The 23,238-nt window shown below is 35.9% G+C and overlaps 1 protein-coding gene across 1 annotated transcript in view; it reads left to right on the top strand.

The window, feature by feature from the left end:
- Positions 1-23,238, top strand: part of grk6 (G protein-coupled receptor kinase 6) — a 41,361-nt gene that overhangs the window by 2,043 nt on the left and 16,080 nt on the right. Inside the window, 7 exon segments of the mRNA XM_058758987.1 lie at positions 3,656-3,751; positions 18,239-18,351; positions 20,764-20,841; positions 21,052-21,152; positions 21,377-21,469; positions 22,053-22,116; positions 22,853-22,993. Coding sequence (XP_058614970.1) covers positions 3,656-3,751; positions 18,239-18,351; positions 20,764-20,841; positions 21,052-21,152; positions 21,377-21,469; positions 22,053-22,116; positions 22,853-22,993 — 686 coding nt within the window.

The following is a 23,238-nucleotide window of genomic DNA, read 5'->3' as shown; positions in this document are numbered from 1 at the left end:
CTTGTTCAGATGACACTTGTTCAGATGACTCTGTTTCAAACAGAGATAGTGACTAAGAGGCAAAACTTGCGAACTGCATCTTTAAAGTAGGGTTGTTCCGATTCCGATACTAGTATCGGAAATTCCACCGATACCACAAAAAAATTCTGGCATCGGTATCGGCGAGTACTTGAACCCATGTACCGATCCAATACCATTTTTAAACAAGACCTATAGTTATGCGCGCTAGCTTTGCTTAAAGGTGCTGTATGTAGGATTTTGACTCTACTAAAGCATAAAAATACCATAATATGTTTGCAGATATTTAAGAAACATGCTAACTTAACATACTTGTTTATCTGAAAAACAATGCTACAGTCAGTTATTCTCCTTTGAAAATGTGCATTCTGGCCCGGAATGTCTGTGTTTGTTATGTTTTGTGAAACCCGCCCACTGCCAGTTTACCCAATTGTATTTAAGGCACCGCGGGTTGCCAGTTGGTGTAAAACACAGCGTAATTGTATTCATCGTCATGTGCACTCGTTCCTGTTGATGTCGTTAATCTGGCAACCTGCGTGTGAGTCAAGTCTGAGGAGGAGGGGCCGGGGGAAAAAAAACGTCTCCAATATTTTGAATTTGGACTGCAATACCTAGTTCAACCACTCAGTGTCAATCCTACATACTGCACCTTTAACACTGCAAATCGGAAATCAATTCTTCTTTGCTGCTCAGAATGCAAACACAGGAAGTTGTTTAGGGCAGCGAAGAAGAAATACAAACATGCTAGCACATTGCCAGTAAATCACTCATATGCGACTAAATAGTGTATAATATAAGCCACTGGCTAATAAATGCTCAGATTTTACTCGTCAGTGTGTGAGTTGGAGGCTATGTATAAGTTTAGCACAGATATTGTCACTCGCTGAACACTGTTCGCTGCCCCCCTCATTTTTTACAGAAGCACCGAATGACCAAAAAGGCACCACCACCAGTTCAGTTAAAATGACTGTATTCATACATGGTTACCAAGTTTTAATTCTAATTGCTAAAGTTATATCATTAAATAATACTCGATTGTCATAATACATTTATAATGCTTGACTGACTGATGTTAAGAGTGTGCTTTTAGATATTTAAATAGATGTGCCATTTTCCAAACATTATATATTATATTTTTTTGTTTACTCGCCAGACTATCTATCTATCTGTCTATCTATCTATGGTGAAGCACACCATAAAATCATCAATTCATACAGGTCTAGTAGTACATACAGCTGTATAACCAGATACACACTCAGGTATCGGATCAGTACTCGGTATCGGCCGATACCCTGAGCCTAGGTATCGGTATCGGAACATTTCTACTTTAAAGTGCATAAATGTGCAGTCACAATTAACAAAATTTTCCTATTTGAAATCCTGTCTGACTGGGAGTTTTTGAGTGAAGGCAAAAAGTTCCTCACACAGATTTTGCTATGTTAAAGTTGGTCATGCGAATTTGCCACACTGACCAACAGAAAGCTACTTGGTTTGAAAGTGTTTAAAAATTTTCGCTAATCTGACCGCACATTAAATGTCAACAAATATTTGACTCGTGTTTTCTCCATTTTATTCTCTGTACACCCTTTCTCCTAACAACACGACAGGATGTAGTCATGTGTTGTTGTTTTTTTTTTACAATGGAAGTGTTTCATGTCACAATCCTGTCAGAAATTTATAGGGCTTGTTCCATTTTTTTCTCGTAAGAGCTCTTCCAGCAGAACAAGGAAGATGAGTGTTTGTCATCAGTTTTATATGATCTGTTCTATATTTTCTTGGTGATTTATATTGTGAATAATTTGATGGAAGTGGGGCCTTTTTGTTGCTGTGCTGGAGGCAAGTTTTGCATACAGTGAATGAAACCCCTTCACCTCTGCACTGATGCTGCATAGACAATACATTTCTTAAGCCATTTGCATCTTGGCAACTTCCCACAACGATAATGCCGGGGGTTTGCTACTGTACCCGTACCATCATAATCTCTTAACTGCAAAGCATTTGTTTAAATTGCAAATAGCACACCATGGTGTTAGCTTCCTGCTAGCTCCCACTCCTGCCTGATTTTACGTATTAATTATTTGTGAGTTATATCTTTGAGGTAAGTTGAGGTACAATGCCTGGGCTTGCACAACAGATTTCGATTATGTAAGATAATGAGGATTCACAGCTGGGCTCATCTAGTGTCTCTCATGTGGGAAAGTCTTTGTTGTAACATATAGTCGTGTTTTGAACTCTTATCAGATTGCAGTCACAAGCTTCTCCTGTACATTTGTAATCATTGAATCTTCCACCCTCCCATCCTATTCCATTAGCGTTGAATCTATTCCTTAAATCACCTCATAGCCTAGCAACAATGCAAACACCTGGCTGCAGCTTTCACAAGAGTCCTCTCCATTCCCAGCGAGTGTGTCCCGCGCGCAGCATCGCTTCCTGACCTTTCCCCGCGCAGTCTGTTGACAAGCGCATCAGGCCCAGCACCTGGGCCAGTCATTCTAATCAGGGAGCCAGAGCTGTCCTGATGACGTTAGCTTGGGCTGGCGGGGGCCAGCGGGACATTCTCATGGCATTGGCGTGATTCTTTTTCTGAATTCAATCCAGGGAAGTATTAGATACAACTTGGACATAGATAAACAACAAGGACTACATCTTAAGCCAACTCGTGTTAGACTGGAATATGCCAATATGAAATTGAAAACATTTTGAGCATTTTATCACTGATAGCCATGTGTTTGTTGCCCTTTAGCAAGTGTGTCTTCCGTTCTTGGCAGAGTTTGTCATTGATACAAACACTTTACATGGCTGCAATTTAATATAATAGACATTTTGCATAAAATCAGGTTTATTTACTCCAGCCTCTTAAAGAGCCCTCATGATGGCATGCGAACTGTAATATAGTATGTAATGTAAAAAAGTGATGTTCACAAATGGCTTAAAGTAACAATCACGTTAGTGTGCTTTAAGGAGCCGTATGTATTTTAATGTATATATTATATATCATAAAACATAATGCACTGTACATCATTATACTTTAGTTATCAAATATATATATATATATATATATATAAAACATTCTAGCAAATGTCTTTCTGAAACAACATTATTTGGTTATGATGACACATCTCTACTAGATGACATAATGACAGTTTGGATGTCAGAAAGAAATTATTTAATGGTTTTTACATCATGTGTGAGTAGGTTTATTGAGCGTCATTACCAGAATAGTCTGTATTTAACAATTTTAATCTCAGAAACAGTCAATTTCATTTTATTTCCAGTTCAATGGCTAACTGGTTTGTTAGCCAGACCAAAGCTTCTCTTAAAAGGGAGAGCTTTCATAACCATCATACAATATCAAACATCCATACTATCACACATCATACCAGAATCCACTTGATAAATCTTATAAATGTTTTAACATTGATGAAACAGTTTAAAGAAGTCTTATTTTTCAAGCTTTCAAAAGTGCCTTAATTAAACAATCTCCTGTATATTACTTACATTATAGGATGATATAAACGTATTCCTATCCCATTCTGTCTTCCAAAGCCCACCTGTGTTAAGATAGTAATCTAATAGCATTTTAGAGCCTGTATGCAGTTCCTGCCTCTAATTTGATCTTTGCTCGATTCCTTTGCAGGAGGGGGTGGGAACAGAAAAGGCAAGAGCAAGAAATGGAAACAGATGCTTCAGTTCCCTCACATAAGCCTGTGCGAGGAGTTACGTCAGACTATAGGTACTCATCTTATGCTTGCATCACACGTGTCATGTATGTGCTGATATATGTCACTCATGTCATATGAGCAAATGTAGAAACACTATTCATGCATTTAGAAAAAAATGTTATTATTTCTGTAATTATTAGATTCTTGGTCATTTTCATGGGGGTCCTATTATACTTTTTTTACAAGATATAATATAAATCTCAAGTATCCCTAGAATGTGTCTGTGAATTTTCAGCTCAAAATACCCCAAGGATCATTTATTATTCCATGCTGTAATTGCCTCTGTTTGGGTGGAAGCTAGGGTTGCCACTCTTAATAGCTGACTAAACGTTAGTTGATAAGAAGAGGCTTATTTGACCAACAGTTTATTAGTCGGTTTGTCGCAGGAAAAAAATGTCAATGTCTGTGACAGACAAATTATTAACAGTTGGTCCTTGAGGTAATTGCAGCATAGTGGGCAGGAATTCGCTTATCTCAAATATGGAAATTGAAACATTTAAGTAATAGCAACTTTACGATAAATAACGGTAACTTGGATAAATGTGCACTATTAGGCAGATTTCCAAGTGATTGTGTAGAGTGTGGAAGCTATTAGCGTGCTTACTGAATGACATGGAGGCACCGGCGGGATCACTGGCATTTTTTTTTTCCTGGTAACAGTGGAAACAACTTACAATACGCTGTCATTTTTGCTCATACACATGAGAGTAATACACCATTAAAACCTGTCAAGGGTCTACTTTTATTTGTGTATAGTCACAATATCAACAAAACACTGGTTTTGTAAAATAAAGAAAAAAGACATGAGACACAGACATGAGAAATATATATATTAGGGGTGTAACGAATTGATATTCATATTGAACCATTCGATACGAGGCTTTCTGTTCGGTATGCATTACAAACCGAATGATTCATTGGACTAATCCTATTACATTTGGAAAATAAAAGAGCTTAAAGTATGTGAAATATAAGGTTCTCAGTGCCACTGCACTCAACAAGGCAGCCCAAACGACGTACCAGGCAACGTGCTGTCTGCCCCGTGATAACCTCCCCTTGCTGGGGTGCGTCGAAAGATCTTTTGTTCGCCGATAGCTAGAGATAATGTCAAAAACAACAATTATTGACAGTTTTAAGAGGATTTGGGATTTCCAATTAATGTAGGCCTGTTACATTCTTATTTTATTGGGCCTATTATTATTATTATCAAGTTACTTTTATTATTAAATTAAGATTACTATTAATTTGCCCTGCAATTAGGCAAAATCATAACTGACGCGCTGCGAGGATAACAAAAGATTAGGCTATTTACTCCTCGATTAAAATGTTTTTTAATAAAGGTATTTTAAAACGGGTCTATTATACAATGAATTCTAGGCCTACAGTATAATTAAAATATTAACACTGCAGTCATCAATAAAAATCAATTGTCTGTCATTCTGTTTTTACTTTCACTTTCTGCGTAGTGAATTAATCTTGCGCAAAGTTTGCAAGTTGCTTGTGTGATATCCATTGGCTCACCTTCATGGTTTAAAACTGAAATATTTCCAATTATAACCAATTACCCCCGCCCGTACCGAACCGAACCGTGACACCACTGTGTCATATTGAACCGAACTGTGAATTCTGTGTACCGTTACACCCCAAATATATATATATATATATATATATATATATATATATATGTATGTATGTGCAGTGTTTACCCTACCATTATTTTCTACCATTATATTCTAATATTTTGAGATACTGATTTTTGACTTTCATGAGCTGTAAACTCTAATCATCAAAATTAAAAGAAATAAACATTTGAAATATATCAGTCTGTGTGTAATGAATGAATATAATATACAAGTTTCACTTTTTGAATGGAATTAGTGAAATAAATCAACTTTTTGATGATATTCTAATTATATGACCAGCACCTGTATACACAGACATGTAAAGGAATTCACGGCAACCCGTCAAAATAAATGTTCGGTTTCACTTGAAGACATTGGGCAGAAATATTTGTTCAGTAGACTGTACGTAATAGGCTACTACTACTACACAGCTTTAGCTCAAATAGTAGAGCATGGCGCTAGCAATGCCAAGATCATGGGTTCGATTCCCAGGGAAAGCAAGAGCTGATAAAAATGTAAAAAACTGTAACTTGAATGCAATGTAAGTCGCTTTGGATAAAAGCGTCTGCTAAATGCATAAATGTAAATGTAAACTATTAAAACCTTATCTTTAAGGAATAATCATACAATGTCTTCAATGTTATTATCAATATTAAATCCCCTTTATTTTTATGTCGGGAAAAAGGGGAAACACTGATGTGTGTGTGTATATGTGTGTATATATAGAAAGCTTGAAATGTCTACTTTAAAGCAAACCTATTTAAATCAAAAACAAAAGCTCTATGACTATGTAATCCATACAGCATCCGCTGTACTGCAGAAATGGCGAATCAGCATAATCAACTTCATCTTTGCAGCAGATACGAACTCAGAAAACACTACTTTATTAATAAATAATTAAAATATGTTCTTGCTATTTTTTTCCAACACATTCATAGTCATTACTTTTGCCGGTGCTTAGCGGCAAGCTTTGTGCTTGCGCTTAAGTGCAGAATAGTCTCTATATTAAAGGCTCCTTATATATATATATATATATGTATTTAAATAAATATAAACGTGCAGTTAGTTGACTAATGACTTAAATGAACGACTGCTAGTCAACTAGAAAAATCTTTAGTCGGGGGCAGACCTAGTGTAGGCAAAAACATTATTTTTTTTGTGTGTCTTTTAAATGCAAATGAGTTGCTGGTCCCTTCCCCCCTTTCCAGAAGAGGGCTGTGCTTTTACAGCTCGTGCCGCCAACAACAAACAAATCATCTGTTTGTTTTTGATTATCATCTCTATCGCAAGATGCAGATCTTCATCATCATAAGTTTATTAATTCTTATGTTTTTAAAAAGCCTTCTAATATATGGTTTTCTAAGTGCAGACACATTAACTGTCAAATGTACGCAAAGCTTACATAAACACAGTCGTTATGTCTGTGAGCGTAAACAGCTGCGTATCAGTGTATTAGATCTGAGAAACAGCGTCTTTTGGACATGGCGACAACACACTATTAACACAACTCAACCAAGCTTCGCCTCCTCTTATTTTTTGCATATGCCTTGGGTGAGAATTATTTAAATGAGGGATATTGTGACGTGTGGACTGCAATTTAGCCGTTTGAGGGAGTTCAGGAACAGTGCTTAGTGATATAGAGAATAACTATTTGTTATTTATAAATTTGCAAATGTTTTATATGCGGCATTGAAAAAATAGCAATATTACGAACTTAAGGAAGTTGAAAATGTAAACAAGCATAATAGTTCATTAGACACCTTTAATGGTGTCATATAAAATCTGAAATGAGATTGCAGCGCAAAATGCCAGTATGCAAGGGAACGCCAATCCTAAAATTATATTGTTTTTTTGGAGAACGATACAGTGAGATAATGATACAGTGAAAAAATTCCATAAACTTCCAAGCCATCTCTACATATCTAAGCGACTTTGACTTGGGCAGCCACCCAGAATACCTTAGCAACTACTAAACCTATACCTTAGCAACATGTTAAAAACACTGTGATCACCTTAGCAAACAGATAGTAATAGTCTGGCATCACACTAGTTATTATTTAATCATTTTTATTTGAAGAGGTCTTGCATTTTGGCACGGAAAAGCTGAAATCGCGATGCAACTTTACCAGTTGACAATTGGCTCTTTTTAGACTTATTTAGCCATATTGCACTTTGCAATTTCTTCCATTCATATTATTACAAGTGAACCATCTAGTATCTTAGTATTTGGCACCACAAATGGTTGTTCCATTGTTACAATGATAATTCACTTGTGTAAATGAACGTTGTAGCATCATTTTTAAGTATTTTTGCAAGTGATATCTTGATATTTGTGTGCTGGGAAAGGGGAGTTTTTTCATTTTTTTTTCATTCAGTATTGTCTCACACATGCAGAGGATAGCATGCAGGTTCCCACACAAAAACACATTCCCATCTTCTTTTGTCTCTCTTGCTCCTTCTGAGGGTAGTACATTAGTCCAGCTGTTTTTCAATCACTAAAAATGTTATGCATACTTTTGCAATATTGCCCAAAATTCTGAAGTTATAATAAATGTAAACTGGGATGTTGAGAATGTAGGTTGGCCACAGAGTTTCATGCCTTCGTCAGCAACAAAGTACACGGGGTAAATGTGCGACTGTTGTAGAGGAGAGGAAACTGTGGCTGGGCCAGAAAGAGGAAGTTAACTGTCATTTTTTTTTATGTCAGTCACTTAACCCTTCTCAAGAAAAAAAACCTGTGAATTGTGCAGTTATTGTCTTTGATTTCACGGTAAATGAAAACTAGATACATTTTGCAGATGCATTGTGAATTAAGCCGTCTAGACTTATTTATTTACAGTAGGCCTGTGTGTGCCTTGTGACCAACTTTTGCTGAATCAGTTTCCTTTAGAAATCACATAGCTGTTCTTACCAAATCTACTGTTGCAATCTGCATCAGCATACTCTCCTCTCCCCACTTCTGCACCTCCTAACTCTGTCAGTTCAATATGAAAGGAAATTTACAATTCAAATAGATCTGACGAGACAAAAAACAAAACCTATTATGATTGTTAGGGTCATGATATTGGTATTCTGTCACAGTAGATTTGTTTTTTGACAGCTTAGATGGTGGTGGTAATGTCAGTCATAGAACGATGTTGTTGCAGGATGGTTGTGGAAGAAACCTGAGGTGTTACCCAAGCACTCTTAACTTCCTGACCATTGCTGGTGTGATCTTGAGCATGTGCAATGCCAGGGAAATGTAGTATTTCCCTCTGTTGTCAAACCAAAAACTTCTCCTCATATCTAAATAAAATGACTAAAAATACTCAGATAGGTGCTGCAACAAGATGTTCGCATTTGCTATTGAAAATGTAAATGTTACATGGCTGTGCAAAAGTGTGTGACGGTTCTAGGACGTTGTGTGTGGTTTGCATTATCATTCATGGTTGTAACAAACAGTGTGGGATGAGTTACCTTTCATATTTACTACTCCTTAGGGTTTGAAGATGGTTCACACCCTAAGCCCATGTGTAAGCAAAGCTGCAGTAATAGTAAGATTTTCTTTGTAAATGCCACAAAAATCATGTACAGTGCAAAAAAGTCCCTATTAGTTTAAATTCAATCATATAATTTCCTCTAAATTTGGAGCCTAATTCATCCTAATGTCACCAGATTCTGCAGCTGAGTTGTGGTTTAGATGGGAATCAGCTGTGAGCCGCCCAAGAGTCTACTCTGGGAAAACATTGATTCTTGATGTTGAAGAAAGCTTCCTCTGTTTCCCATTATCCAGTTGCATTAGCATAATACCTGACTTAACCAGAGTTCATTGGTGAAACTGGTTCAAAAGGAAACAGTCCTAAGAATATTTACCAACTACACTTGGGCAGGAAGTGAAACACTTGGTGTGTGTGCACTGTGCCCTTCGCAGATCTCAATGTTGTGCTCACTTACTTCCTGTTTCTTTTGTTATAATTGCTCTCTCAAGCTATTCCAAGAAGTTTTTTTATTTTTTATTATTAGAATTATTACTGTGACCAATTCTATTACACTTTTGTGAATAATCCAATTTCTCATGTAACTGTGGTGCCTCTTCAGTTTTATGAGAATCACACTGGATTCGCCTTAGGTGTCCGAAGCAGGAACTTGAATGCAAAACCACAAATGAAGGCCCAAACAATATAAACATTGAAAATGCTTAAAAGGATGCTTAAAAGAGCTAAAGAAATAAAGGTCCCCTTTAGGCATCTCTGATTATTTTAAACCTTTCATGCCTGGGGTTTCCATCCATTTAATGTCCCCATTCAATAATACCTCTCTTCATCATTTTACATTGTGAACGCGTCATGTCTTGCCACATTGCTTCGAGGGAGGCTAAAGATCAGTGCGTTCAAGTTTTCTTCACTTTGTCAACAGTGTTACAGTATATCAAATGTTCCTCATGAACAAGTCTGTGCCTAAATGACTCCGCTTTCTCTTACAGTTTTTATGTTTGATAAAATGCCTCGCAGTAAATTGCGACAAAATACGTGATGTACATTCATATCCCAAGTGTCAAAACAACCTCATAAACAAAATATCATGAATGACCATTATTATCATGAAGAACCAGTCGTTTGTCTGCAGTTTCAACACACATCAGAATTGAACCCATGTTCAATGTAGTAGGCTATTCGTAGTGCACACTGTTTTAAAGAAAAAAATTGTTGTCTTGGTAGTCTTTTATCAAAATATTAAGAACTTGCACAGAATTTGAAACAACTTTAGTATGACATCTAGCCCAGACAAGTGGGAAAAAATTACTATTTTGCTCAGTGTGTTTTTATACTGGTCCCTTAGCTGATTTAGGCCTGTTGTGGACAGAAGATTCATAAAGATTTTAATATTCTTCATGTTTTGAGAGGTGCTTAGTTCACAGCAGTGACAGAAATAAACTTTTCCATTAAAGGTGCAGTAAGTGATTTCTGAAAAACGCTGTTGATATTTGAAATCACCAAAATAAACACACCACTACCCAAAAGGATTGCCCCGCCCCCAAAGTTCACGAGCATGTTATGCAACACAGGCACCTCCCTATCACAAGGGGACCCGCCCCTTACTGGTGACAAGTGTGTTTTGGTGCTCGGCCCGATCCACTTTCAAAGGCTTTTCTCATAAATAGCTTATTTCAATAAAGGCAATTAAATGTATGTCATCTTTTATGTTAAACTTAATATATTTTATCAATAAATTCAATTAGAATAATTAGATGCTATAAGGCTGCTACCAATCAAATGAAATCAGTATTAATAAAATCCATTTTGCACTGCAGAGGTGGCATAGAAGCTGCATCTTAAGTGGCATTTACAGTAGATGTATTTACACAGACTGTTTAATTCAGCTCAGAGGTGGTATAAATGCATTTACTGCAATCGCAATTGCATAAATAATACAATGAACTGTTTTCAGTGGCATTCTAACCACATTCTGTAGTCTTCACACAGTGAAAGCATGTGTTCTCAAGGCTTTTTTTTTTTTTCCAGGATGAGTGTCATACTCGCACGTTATTAAATAAGCAGTTATGATATTATCAAAGCCCATACATATAACACATGACAAATATGTAATTTGATCAGTTGTAGCTTTTATTATAAGTGTGACCACTACAAAGACATAAATTGTCATATATATTTTGAAGTGCTCTCAGGGTCAACTTGATCTTAACTATATGACACAATTCCTGAAACAAAATTTTCTTCCTCCATAATAAACTGCTTATTTTCATGATCCAGTCCTCAAGGATAAAAACAAGTCCTGCTGTATTTTTTTTGTTTGTTTGTTTGTTTCACATGGAAATATATCATTATGGAAGTAAAATTGTTTGACTAATTGTTGAAATCCTCTGAAATGTTTTAAATAACAATCACAACTACATAAACATGATTGAACAGTGCAGATAGATACAAAGATTCAAAGACCATTTTTCACATCTTTATGCAAGACAGTGTTTCTGAGCTTGTTCAGTCTTGTCTAATTGTTGTGCTTGAAATCCGTTGGTATTCTCTTGAAAAAGGTCATTCAGGGAAGCCTTGGGAATTTTTCACCCGGTTGTGTGTCAAAATGTGATGACAGACCCAAAGGGAATTCAGAAAACATGTCTGCATTGACTTTTGTCAAAGGTCATGTTTCAATTGTTTATATGAGAAAATGTCTATTTTATTGTCATTGATTCCTAAGCTTAGAGGTATCTACATGGTGCTTCAGACCAGACTACAGCAGACTTTTAGATGCTTTTCTTTGTTTTAAAGCGCTTGGGTTGGTTGGAATAAAGTAACCTAACCTCAGGAAGCTCTCCGTTTTCGTGTTTAAATGCAAGGAAACAAAAAAACAACCTCCCATGGCAAATGACAACATGCCCAGAAGCACACTCTAATCCACCCAGACATCTTGGGTTTTACTTTCTCTGCACACAGTCAGGAAGGCTAACTGATTTTCACTTCTGACAAAAACAACTCAACACGCATCCATGCCAAGGCACATATTCCAAACAGTCATTATGGGGCCCATGGTTTCCATGTCAGGCTCCAGTGGGCTTTTGTCTGTATGGCTGTTGTGAGCCACCACTGCAACTGTTAATGAGCCTTCAATTCAGGTTTATGACATTGACTGTATATTTCCCTGGCTGTATGTTTGACTTTGTTATGACAGAATTGCCCCCACTAGCTAAACAATGACAAATAAAAATCTAATATCACTTAGTGCTCTTGGAGCTTTAACATGATGTTGACCTTGTTGTAGTTCTGTCTAATAGCAATTTTTCACACACTCTGGTACAAAAAACAATAAAAAATAGTTTTTGTTGTTTTTGACCCATGTAACTTTGTATTCTAATAAGGTTGTCATGACAACAAAAATTAGATTTCTCAATTCCAAATTTGATACCACAGCAAAAACTATATTAAAGTCAAGTCAGCAATCAGAAATAAAATAAGAACAAATAAACCAATTACAAGCTATAGCACAAGTAAATATGGTAGAACAGTTATTTTTCTTTCTTTCTTTTTATTTCTTTTGGTGAACATTAATGACAGACATGTGCTGTATTAGGCTATTGACACTTAAAGGCCTGATTCATGCATTGAATACACATAACTCTGCAAACTGTTTACATTTACTTAAGACATAACTTTATCCTGTTTACAAGGATACTGGCCAAGACAAGCATTTTAAAGGATTAGTTCACTTCCAGAATAAAATTTCCTCATAATTTACTTACTCCCATGTCATCCAAGTTGTTCATGTCTTTCTTTCTTCTTTCGAAAAGAAATGTAGGTTTTTGAGGAAAACATTCCAGGAATGTTTTTCCATATAGTGGACTTCAATGGGACCCAACGGGTTGAAGGTCCACATTGCAGTTTCAATGCAGCTTCAAAGGGCTCAACATGAACCTTGCCAAGACATAAGGTCTTATCTAGTGAAACGAATGGATATTTTCTAAAAAAAAAAAAGTACTTTTTTAAACCACAAATGCTGGTCTTGCACTAGCACTGCAAAGCACATGCGCAACTTCACACATTGCGTAATCACATTGGAAAGGTCACGCATGGTTAGTTTTTTGTCTGTGTACTTCGGTTAAAAAAGGTAGGGTAGGGCAAAAAAGTGTGACCTTTCCAACACATATTTCTTGTGCTTGAATGGTCTAAAATTGCTTTAAATCGCATTTTTAAATATTTAAATCGATAAGACTTTTAACTCATGCAAATACTAAACTTTTGTGATGATGATCCCATCAGTTTTCCTGAGTATCTTTCATGCTTTCCCGAGTAGGGTTGTAACGATATACCAGTATGGCGGTTTATCGCGGTTTGAACATGCAAGGTTATCATACTGTAAACATTTGCATATTGCTTATTTCTGCTTGGCTGCTTCACTCTGCATTCACTTGGCTGCTTAAACGCACGTGCAGTGGAAAAAATGACAGAATTAAATATTATATCTAATCTCCATCCCTGCCAAAAAAAAGTTAAAATCTGCAGTATGGGAATACTTCGCATATAAAAAAAAAAAGGACACAGGGTTGTCCTTGAGGATGGATCCAATTTGCAAAAAGTGTGGACGCAAAGTGGCTGCAAAAGCAGGCCATACATCCAGCATGTTCGCTCAAATTCGCGGAAACCATCCCTCCGTGCAGATGAAGGTGTGTCGCATTTATAAAAAAAGTTATAAATTAAGGCCGTATGATTTCCGTGTTGCAGAGGGAATCCCGGTGCAGTCATGAACATGGAATTTATAGTATAACGAGGATGTCATGTAAAATGCGCAATCTGATGGATGGATAAATCAAAAGTAGATTTGATATGTGTCTGTGAAGCGCAACGAGACTGCTATATAAATAATCTGCTTGTTTCTGCAGGTCTCTGAGTGGCGCCGTTTTATCTACTACATACTGAAGTACACATGACACTAATGGTGTTTTCAGCGTCTACATAAACATGAACATCAGCAGAGCTGCTCTGAGAGAAAACTTAAACATTTTCTAGTTTTATTTGAGAAAAACCATTGTCAAATACACTCTGAAACTCAAAGGTCTGCTACAATCCGTCAAAATAAACGTTCGATTGAAATTGTCATATATTAGCATTGTACAATGTACTTCAGAGTTCTAATAACAACGATAATAATATTCTTTATAATGAATTTATTTAAACATTATTTTTAAGAAATATCATGTTTTAACTTAGTATACCTCTGTTGTGCAGAACTTTGCCAAAAATAAAAGTTTTTACATTTTAATTTGATAACATTTGATAACATAAAACATAAATTAAAATGTTAAAGTGTGATTATAGATATACATAAGGTGTATAGCTTTATTTTTTTTATTTGTTTTTTTCAAACGAAACAAATATTTTTTTCTTTTTTTTTTCAGAAGGGAGACAAAGTTTGTTGTAATAAAGGATTTGTTCACTCAAATAACTTGTTTTTATTATTTTAAGAGTCATTGTTACTGATAACTAATATATACCGTGATACACCGTGAAACCGTGATATTTTCTGAGACGATTATCATACCGTGAAAATTACAACCCTAGTCCCGAGCCATCGAGCAGTCCTTATTGTTAAAGCCTGATCTTTAGATTTTTTTTTAGATAATAAAGGTTTCTTGCATCAAAAATGGTTTGACTGTAATTGATGGATTCTTCTGAAATGCTTTATATAGCAATCACAATAATATGTAAACATGAATGAATTGTGCAGATAGATACAATTCAGAAGACCATTTTTCATATCTTTACGCAAGACAGTGTTTCTAAGCTTGTTCAGTCTTGTCTAATTTTTGTGCTTGAATTTACATTTACATCATATTTTTTCTTTCTGGCCTGTAGAATGAAACGGGCTGTTTTTGTTATAGTACTTTTAAGATTCTGTTTGCAAATGACCTCTGTTTTCATTGCTAACCTTTTGTAAATGTGAAAGGCCCTCATGAAAATTCTGGCATCGGACATGTCAACCATGTGTCAACCATGATACATTTCCATATTCATTGAGTAAAAATGTAGAGTTGCACTTGATTTAATCTGGAATTTATTGGATTGGCGAAGTCATTTTAGGTATAACATTTTGACGAAAGATTACAAAGGCAATTTTACAATAAAATGCAGTGATGAATTGTTATAATACATAGGGATGTAACAATTCACTCAACTCACGATTTGATTTGATACACGATTTTTTTTTTTTTACAACATGAGATTTAAGACAAATTATAAATTAAATGTGTCCTTTTATTATTGCTTGGACAAAATGCTGCACATTTCTTTGTGAAATTGAAATATAACACTATAATAATATAATAATGTAGCACTTGCATATTATTGCTCTTTTGTTGGTTTTGATTGAAGCCCCAAATCAGATAAATAACTAACACACATAAAAGAAATCTCTTCATATAAACAAAATAAGGCTTTGTCTGTGCTCTTTCCATTTAAAATGAGAGGCAACCACTGCATTTTAATCATGATCCAAACAAAGATGCTGCATGCATGCAACATGAGCAGTTTTTAATCTAAATTAGATTGTATAATTTCGAAATTTGAAGCAAAAACAGAATGGTTTGACTTCAGTTTTGTGAAACTATACATTTAAAAAAAAAAAAACAGAAACAGCAGACGAGCTGAATGAGATGCAGATTCACTCTCTGCCAGCAGGTGGCACTTAAAGCGTTTCCTTGGTTTCCGCTGTAAACAATGCAGCGCTGTACTTATGAACTTTAATATGTTTTATACAGAAAAAAATACCATCTAAACTTTTCTAAAGACCGTAAGTTCCCCTCAGACATGCATTCATATAAACTCCTATTCCTAATTGAATCGCGATTTGTTTAGCATCTCAAACGATTTGAATCGTCACATATTTTAATCGATTTTCAACCGGCTCACGATTAATCGTTACATCCCTAATAATACATTAACCCCCGGTTTCACAGACAAGGCTTAAGCCTAGTCCTAGACTAAAATATAAGTCTGAGCTGTTTCAACTGAAATAAACTTGCACTGACTGATCATCAAATATATCAGTGCCTATGTTTTGTGTCAAGATGCACCCCAATAGTGTTTTTTCTAAGCATGTTTATAAAATTACTTAAATGTCCTAATTGAACTAGGGCTTAGTCTAAGCCCCGTCTGTGAAACTGGGCCTAAATTAAAATGGATTCCATGTTGACTATAATGAAGCGCTTCTCTCTTAACTCTTAACTCCCATCTCTTAACTCATTTGTCCATTTACTAACAGGTTAATTAAACCCCTCTGCGGAGTAATAGTGACATAGTGAGACCCTCTTCCAAAGGCCAATCTCTCCATCTCTTCCGATGACTTTGTACACTGAAAGCCTTATGACCATTTGAATGAAACCATGTTGCTGCTCATTTAATCATTTACATAAAATGTGCATGGGGGTCAAACCTGATTTGTTTTTAAGGTTTTTAAGTGTTGTTATATAGTTAAAGACCACCCCGGGAGGGGGGAGGAGAGGAAGATAAAGCGGCCTCATTTCATGATCAATTATTAATACCATAAAATCACTCTGTTTTCTGGCTACAACTGAGGCCGTTTGAAACTCATCAGGAAACCGTTGATGTAAACTACTGAACAAAATCATGCACTACGTTCATTGTGTGACAAAATTACCTTTTATGACATCAAACTGTATGACACAATCAAATACAGTGGCCCCAAAAATATTTGGACACTGTGTAGTGAAATATGAGAATCCATTTGCTAAGCTAACGTTAGTTAAGAGACGCCAGCATCTCGTTATGGGCATCAGTATCAAAAACACAATGCATGCTGGTGGCCACCAGCACAGTAATGCTGAGGACAAATATTTCTCTGAAGAGATCTCATCTTCTCTAATTAAAACAAGCATATATCAACAGCAGTAAAGCTGATTGTTATCTGCAGTACAGCTTTGCGCTTTTTGCCAGCAGCGTTATGAAGTAGCTGTAAGCTCTCCATGTATTTATGCGGCATTGCTATCAATACCAGCCTCCTACACACTGCCTCTATATCGCTGCAGGTCCACACACTCCCAGTTGCCTCTGTGTAAATCCTACTGTCTCTTTGCATATACCTGAGCAGCAAATGCAAATCTCAGCCACTGGCCACTGTCTTCCCACTCTGTTCACTTCAGTGCATTCTCTCTTCATAATCACACTCATTTCAACCAGTCTATCAGGTGTGTGGCTCACCAGCTACGTTCCTGCAAGGCTGAATTAATTGCACATTAGGCTATCCACCTTTTTCTTGCCATAAAAATAGGCGTGGCCATTTGTAAATTCTATGGGTCTAGCTTCCGGTCTCATCCGCGTCCAGCTATTTTTTGCTGCTTGATATTGAAAATTTGTGTGTCTTATGATATTATTTATGTATCGTCTTAATAATAAACACACTGGTTTGTTGTGAAAACAGTTTTACCGTTTACTGCACGTTGTTATACAGAGCTCTACGTCAATCAGGACAATTAATCTTGGCCATTTTGAGTTTATTTACTGGTAATCGTGTCTGTTTGGCTGAATTTCTGTTTTGTTTTGTTTATTGAGTAATTTGTATTTGAAACTGATCACTCATTTCAGCAATTTTGTGTAAATCTCAGTCACTCTGAACTTAAATTACTAGATCAGTGGTTCTTAAGTGGTGGTAAATTTAAATTTGATATATTTATTATTATTACTATTTTATTAAAATAATTGTATTCAATTTCTAATTAAATGAAAGTAAAATTATTTTTTACTTAAATTAAAATTATATTTATGCAAACAATAAAACTTTGGCATACTGAGCATATTCTCAATGCTTACTGCTCAATTATTTCTCAGTTCTCAATCATTTCTGAATATTGCTGAGCCTTGTGTACTTTATGAGAATATGAATACATTTCAGTGTTTGATATTTATGGACATTTTTGTTCACTTAGGTTATGCTTCACGGTTTTGGTACTGTGCTGGGTCACGACGTCATGTTCAGTGAATCTCAAGCAAATCTGCTGTTCTAGATATCAGTATCTGCCATTGCAAAACTCGGGTTGCCCACTAATCTGTACGCAATTACTGTGCATTTTCTTTGAATTTGGCTTAAAAGGAACAGCTTTACCAATCTAGTGGTGTGTCTTTAATATTTTTAGGATGTTGTCGATGGTATTGTCCATTTCGTTGTGGTCAACTAATGGTTTTGTCTCTTCAGTTTCCTTTCCAAAGCGAGAAGAAGAAAGGAAAGTGCTATTGATTTTTATTGTATTCATCGATTGTCTCAAATGATATTTACTCATTTGTGTGTGTGTGTGTGTGAGAGAGTGTGTGCATGCTTAACTCCACCTTTCCAAAGCCCTTAGTCACTGTGTTTCATGTTGCTGTATTTCCACAGAGAAAGACTACAACAGCCTTTGTGAGAGGCAGCCAATCGGATGCTTGCTATTCCGGCAGTTCTGCGACACCAGGCCGGAGTTGAGGCGCTGTGTCAAATTTTTGGATTCTGTGGTGAGAAGCAGACCACTAATTATTCTTCACTTTAAAGACAAAACATGTTTGTTTCTTCTCTTTAAGAACAACCCGCCTTGGATATAGTGAAACTAGCAAGTTGAGGGTAGTTCTAGAGCAATTTCCAAACTATAGGAATTACCTTGACACTGTTACCCTGTTAGGTCAATGTGGTGTTTAGGTGGGCTTATGTAGACTTGTGAAGGTTTTTAAAATGATTTAAAAAGTTTCTAAGGTAACACTTTATTTTAAGGTGTCCTTGTTAAAGATTTTACATGTACTCACTATAATAATAACAATTAATTGTGCATAATTACATGCAAGTAACCCTAAGCTAAACCCGAATCCTTGCCCTAACCATATAGTAAGTACATGTAGTTAATTAATATTACTCAGTACTTAAATGTATAATTACACTGCAACAAGGACATCTTAAAATAAAGTGTAACTGTTTCTAATTGAATGGAACAGCTCTGGCTTTAGAAATAGCCCTTAAAAGCTGTTCACACCAAGGGCGATAACTGTAACTTTAATAATAATTTTTATTCTATGAGAATAGGGAAGTCTACAACACAAATATAATGATAAGGACACAGAGGAACAATATTGTTGGAATCACTTTTAGAACATTTTTTTTTTTCCAGCTCATGAACGATAAAAATAATAACAGTCACTCAGAATCCATCTGACAGGAAAGAGCTTGTTCATTTAAAGCAACAGATGCCATAACTGAAGCGAGCTTTTGTAATAAACAGAACGTTATTGTCTGTAAGTGTGGGCACTAACAAAGATATCGTTACAAATATTTATATGCTTATCGTTCTTGGTGTGAATGGGCCAAGCTAGTAAAATTTTAAAGTTGACCAGCAGAATTCATAACCAAATATCATAGAAAAACAAATGTTTCAGTTTGTAAGGCATAAAATGCATACATAGTCAAAATTAAGGTATAGCACTGACCCAGTGAAGAAAGTGAAAATTTAATAAAGTTTAAAATAAGCAGTTATTTCATTTCAACAATTTTGTGTAAATCTCAGTCACTGCAAATTACATAAATTTTCTTACCTGTATATCGGCATTATGTCACTCTAAATCAGTGGTTCTTAACTGGTAGTCCATTAAATTAAATTACATTTTTAAATCAAATTCAAATTCAAATATTACAGAAAACCAAATGTTAAAGGCATAAAATGCATGTACATAGTCAACAAGCACTGACATAATAAAGAAAGTGAACTTTCGGTCAAGTGGACTCTCAAGCTCTCTCCCTTCCTTTCGGCTTGCTCCCTTTATCAGGGGTCGCCACAGCGGAGTGATCCACACAACCTATTTGCAAATGTCTTTTGAATCGAAGCGCTCATAGATTTCTTCTGGCATTCATTTAGCCTCTAATACAGTTTATAAAAGTATTGCCTGCCTCCATTTGTTTCTCTGCCTTCACCCTATTCAGAAGTTGGATGTCCCAACTCTGTACAGGAATTTTGGGGTCGCATCTGCAACACTGCTTCCTCAAGTGAATGCCCACTAGCAAGTCTAACTTATAAGAAATGTCTGAATTTCTTGTCCTTGGTGATAAAATCACATTCAAACAAAAAAGCATCGCAAACTGCTAATTTGTGGCCAGTTCTGCCCTTCAAAATCCTGCATTTTAAGGCAAATCTTCTATTTGTAAATATTTTGACGTGACATGCCATTTCAGATATGGAATGCAGACTACAGCTTACTCCAGATTGTACATGCATTCTGAAGCAAATATGAGTGGTGCATGCCTCTGCCACAGTTCTAGGGTGTTGTGGGTGGTTACCAGCACATTGCTATGTGATTGCTACAGTGGTTGCACCTGGCCCAAGTCAAAATCTGGTCCCTCCTTCAATATTTGCATGTTTTTCATAGACTGAGACCACAGTCAGTTGCATGTTTGAAAATGATCAAGACGAGTAATTGATTGGTATGCATTTTAGTCAGGTGGTAAAGCCTTCAGTGTTGCAGATCAGAAAATAAGGCTTTGTAGAAATGTTCCCTCATATAGGTTATGTAACGTAATGTTTGTGATACAGTGAAAAATGTAGTTTTGCTAGTGATTTCATTTGCTTTTGATGGATCATTATATTCTTCAGAACATTAAGAAGTTATAAAATTATGCTGAAATCGACTAAATGGTTTGAAATCCAGTCATCTATACAGCTTTGTCATGATTTTGGATTGACTGTGAAATGTACAATATGGCTGTTTTGTTTTGTTTTGTTTTGTGCAGTTACAGATAGGACATAGAGCACTCTGTAAACTAAAACAAAGCTGAACTGAAATTGAGCCTTTACTGAATGATAATAATGTAAAGTCATCACAAGTTAATAAATAATGAAGAATGTAGATATCACAAATATTACAGCTAATTGTTCTCCATCATTTCAGGCGGAGTATGAAGTAGCGCCAGATGAGAAGAGGAAGGAGTGTGGACAGGAGCTCCAAGACAAGTACCTCAACCTGAAGGTACTGAGATGAGAAACACAGGAAAGACCTAAATCAGCTGGTCATTTTAGAGTTTGTTATAAAGATAACTATGTAATGTGTCGTATATCATAATTTAAATGCAGTTGTTTTTTATTTCCTTTTTGCTTTGTTCATAGCATAATTCATGAGCATGTAAGCATTTATTTGTGTTTAAAGGATATTTTCATGTTCTAATTCTTCCATTTGCAGTCAGAGGACTATGTCCCTGAGGTAACAGAGGAGATGGTGACTAAGTGTGCAGAACGCTTGCAACAGGAGGCATGTAAAGAGCTCTTCATGGAGTGCACCAAGTGAGTCTTTTAGACAGGAAACACTCTTATTATCCCATTAGATGGCACTAGTAGATACTCCTACACTGCCGCTGTCTGACAAACACATGGCATCAGGACAACATTTTTGAAGAGTGAAACAAAATTGAGCATTTTCATGCAAATCGATTAATTAAATCAGTATGTGAGCGTTAGGTTTTTTCACTGTGCAGTAACACTTTATCTCAATGTTTTCTTTCTTGTAGACTGATCCATGACTTCCTGAGCATGGCCCCCTTCGCAGACTACCTCGATAGTATGTACTACAGTCGCTTCTTACAGTGGAAATGGCTCGAGAGGTATAAACAGCGCCTGAATGCATTTTGAACTTTTTGGTTTTCTTTATAATGTACGAACTCAGTGATTTTCTGTAGTTCTGAACTCTCATAAGCATGTTAAATGAGAGAAATTGTATGTAGCTAAGAAGTTTTTCTTCACCGCCAAGTAGAGTGTAATTATTCCTTTGGGTGCCATGATTTATTTATGAAGCTAAGCTTATACAAACCAGATGTGAACTCTGAACTTGCTATTTATTTACTTTTAGTCATAAAAATGTCCTCTGACTGAAAGTCTAAGCCAGGCCTGGACAATTCCCATCTAGACCTTTTACAGAGAAGAATATGATATGCCGGAACAAATACTTTCACTCTCATGTACACATTAAGTGTAGTACACTAGCCATCTACTGAATACGCAAAAAAAGGTCTTAATTAGATTAAAACCATGCGTTTTAACATTGTGCGTCAGTGTCTCTTGAGATTCTTGTGAAGGCAACAGGAAGTTATTCTACTGTTAAAGTATGTTATAATTAAATAAGACAGGGTCATGTTCGTTCTTATGAAATGTAACTTTTGTTTATTATTCTCTTCCTCTCCTCGACAGACAGCCAGTCACAAAAAACACATTCCGTCAGTATAGGGTTTTGGGAAAGGGAGGCTTTGGCGAGGTGAGTCTGAAATGATTAAGCATCGCTCTGTTTATGGCAGAAACATATTGAGGCGTTATTAGTTATTATCTGGAATGCCACTAAATCAAACGCTATCTGTCTACTCCAGGGTTCATAAGGCTAATATCCTATTTTTGTTACGCTATCAGACATAAATCCTTCAGATTATCATACACATTGCCATTCAATGTTGGCAGATATAGAGAATGCAAGTCTCCAATTCTGATTTCCCTACCAGATAGCTAATCGCATCGAGAGTATTTTTATTACTCTCCGCTGCCCTGTGGAAGGTCCTTTTAGATCAATCCCTTTAGGGAACATATCAGAGTCATATAAGCTATTTTTTTGCATTAGTTCTATGATTTTCTCAATATTTTTTCATAATGTTTTTTTTTTTTTTCATTATTGAATTATAGTGCTTTTTTTTATCCTGATTAACATTGAAAATAAGAATTGCAACAAAAATAATTGTGTAATTATAATAAAAATATCACAGTGTAAAATATATATATGTATTTATTCATTTTTAAGGCAAGATAATGAATTCCAACAAACCAAAAACAATTACCAAACTGATCAAAAATCACTTCCCTCTATCCCCCAAAAAAGCATGAACTAGCCTCATCACATTTGTATGACAATTAAAATAAATTAGTTTCATGTAAGAAAGTTAGAAATAAATCCCCCCCAATTCTCCCACTGTGCTTTTATTTATTTATTTATTTTTGCACCCAAGGTCTGTGCATGCCAGGTGCGGGCCACAGGGAAGATGTACGCCTGCAAAAAGCTGGAGAAGAAACGCATCAAAAAGAGGAAAGGAGAGTCCATGGCGTTGAATGAGAAGCAGATTCTGGAGAAAGTCAACAGTCGGTTTGTTGTAAGCATCTGAAGTCCTTATTTCACTTGATCTTGCATGTGTTTTGGAGTGTAACATTATCTTTCTATCTCTTCCGCACATGTTTTCTACAAAAAAAAAAAAAGTGAAGTCGCTGTAGTTCTGACTTCTGTTTTTGGGCTGATTAGCTCACAGAGGCCCTTGCTTTTTGTCATTTACTGTGGGATTACAGGAGATCTGAGTGCTCATTCTGGATCTTCAAATTTAGACAAATTAAGGCATGAATA

This window comes from Onychostoma macrolepis, chromosome 21 (assembly GCF_012432095.1).
Source record: "Onychostoma macrolepis isolate SWU-2019 chromosome 21, ASM1243209v1, whole genome shotgun sequence".
NCBI lineage: Eukaryota > Metazoa > Chordata > Actinopteri > Cypriniformes > Cyprinidae > Onychostoma > Onychostoma macrolepis.
This window is presented reverse-complemented; position numbering and strand designations above follow the sequence as displayed.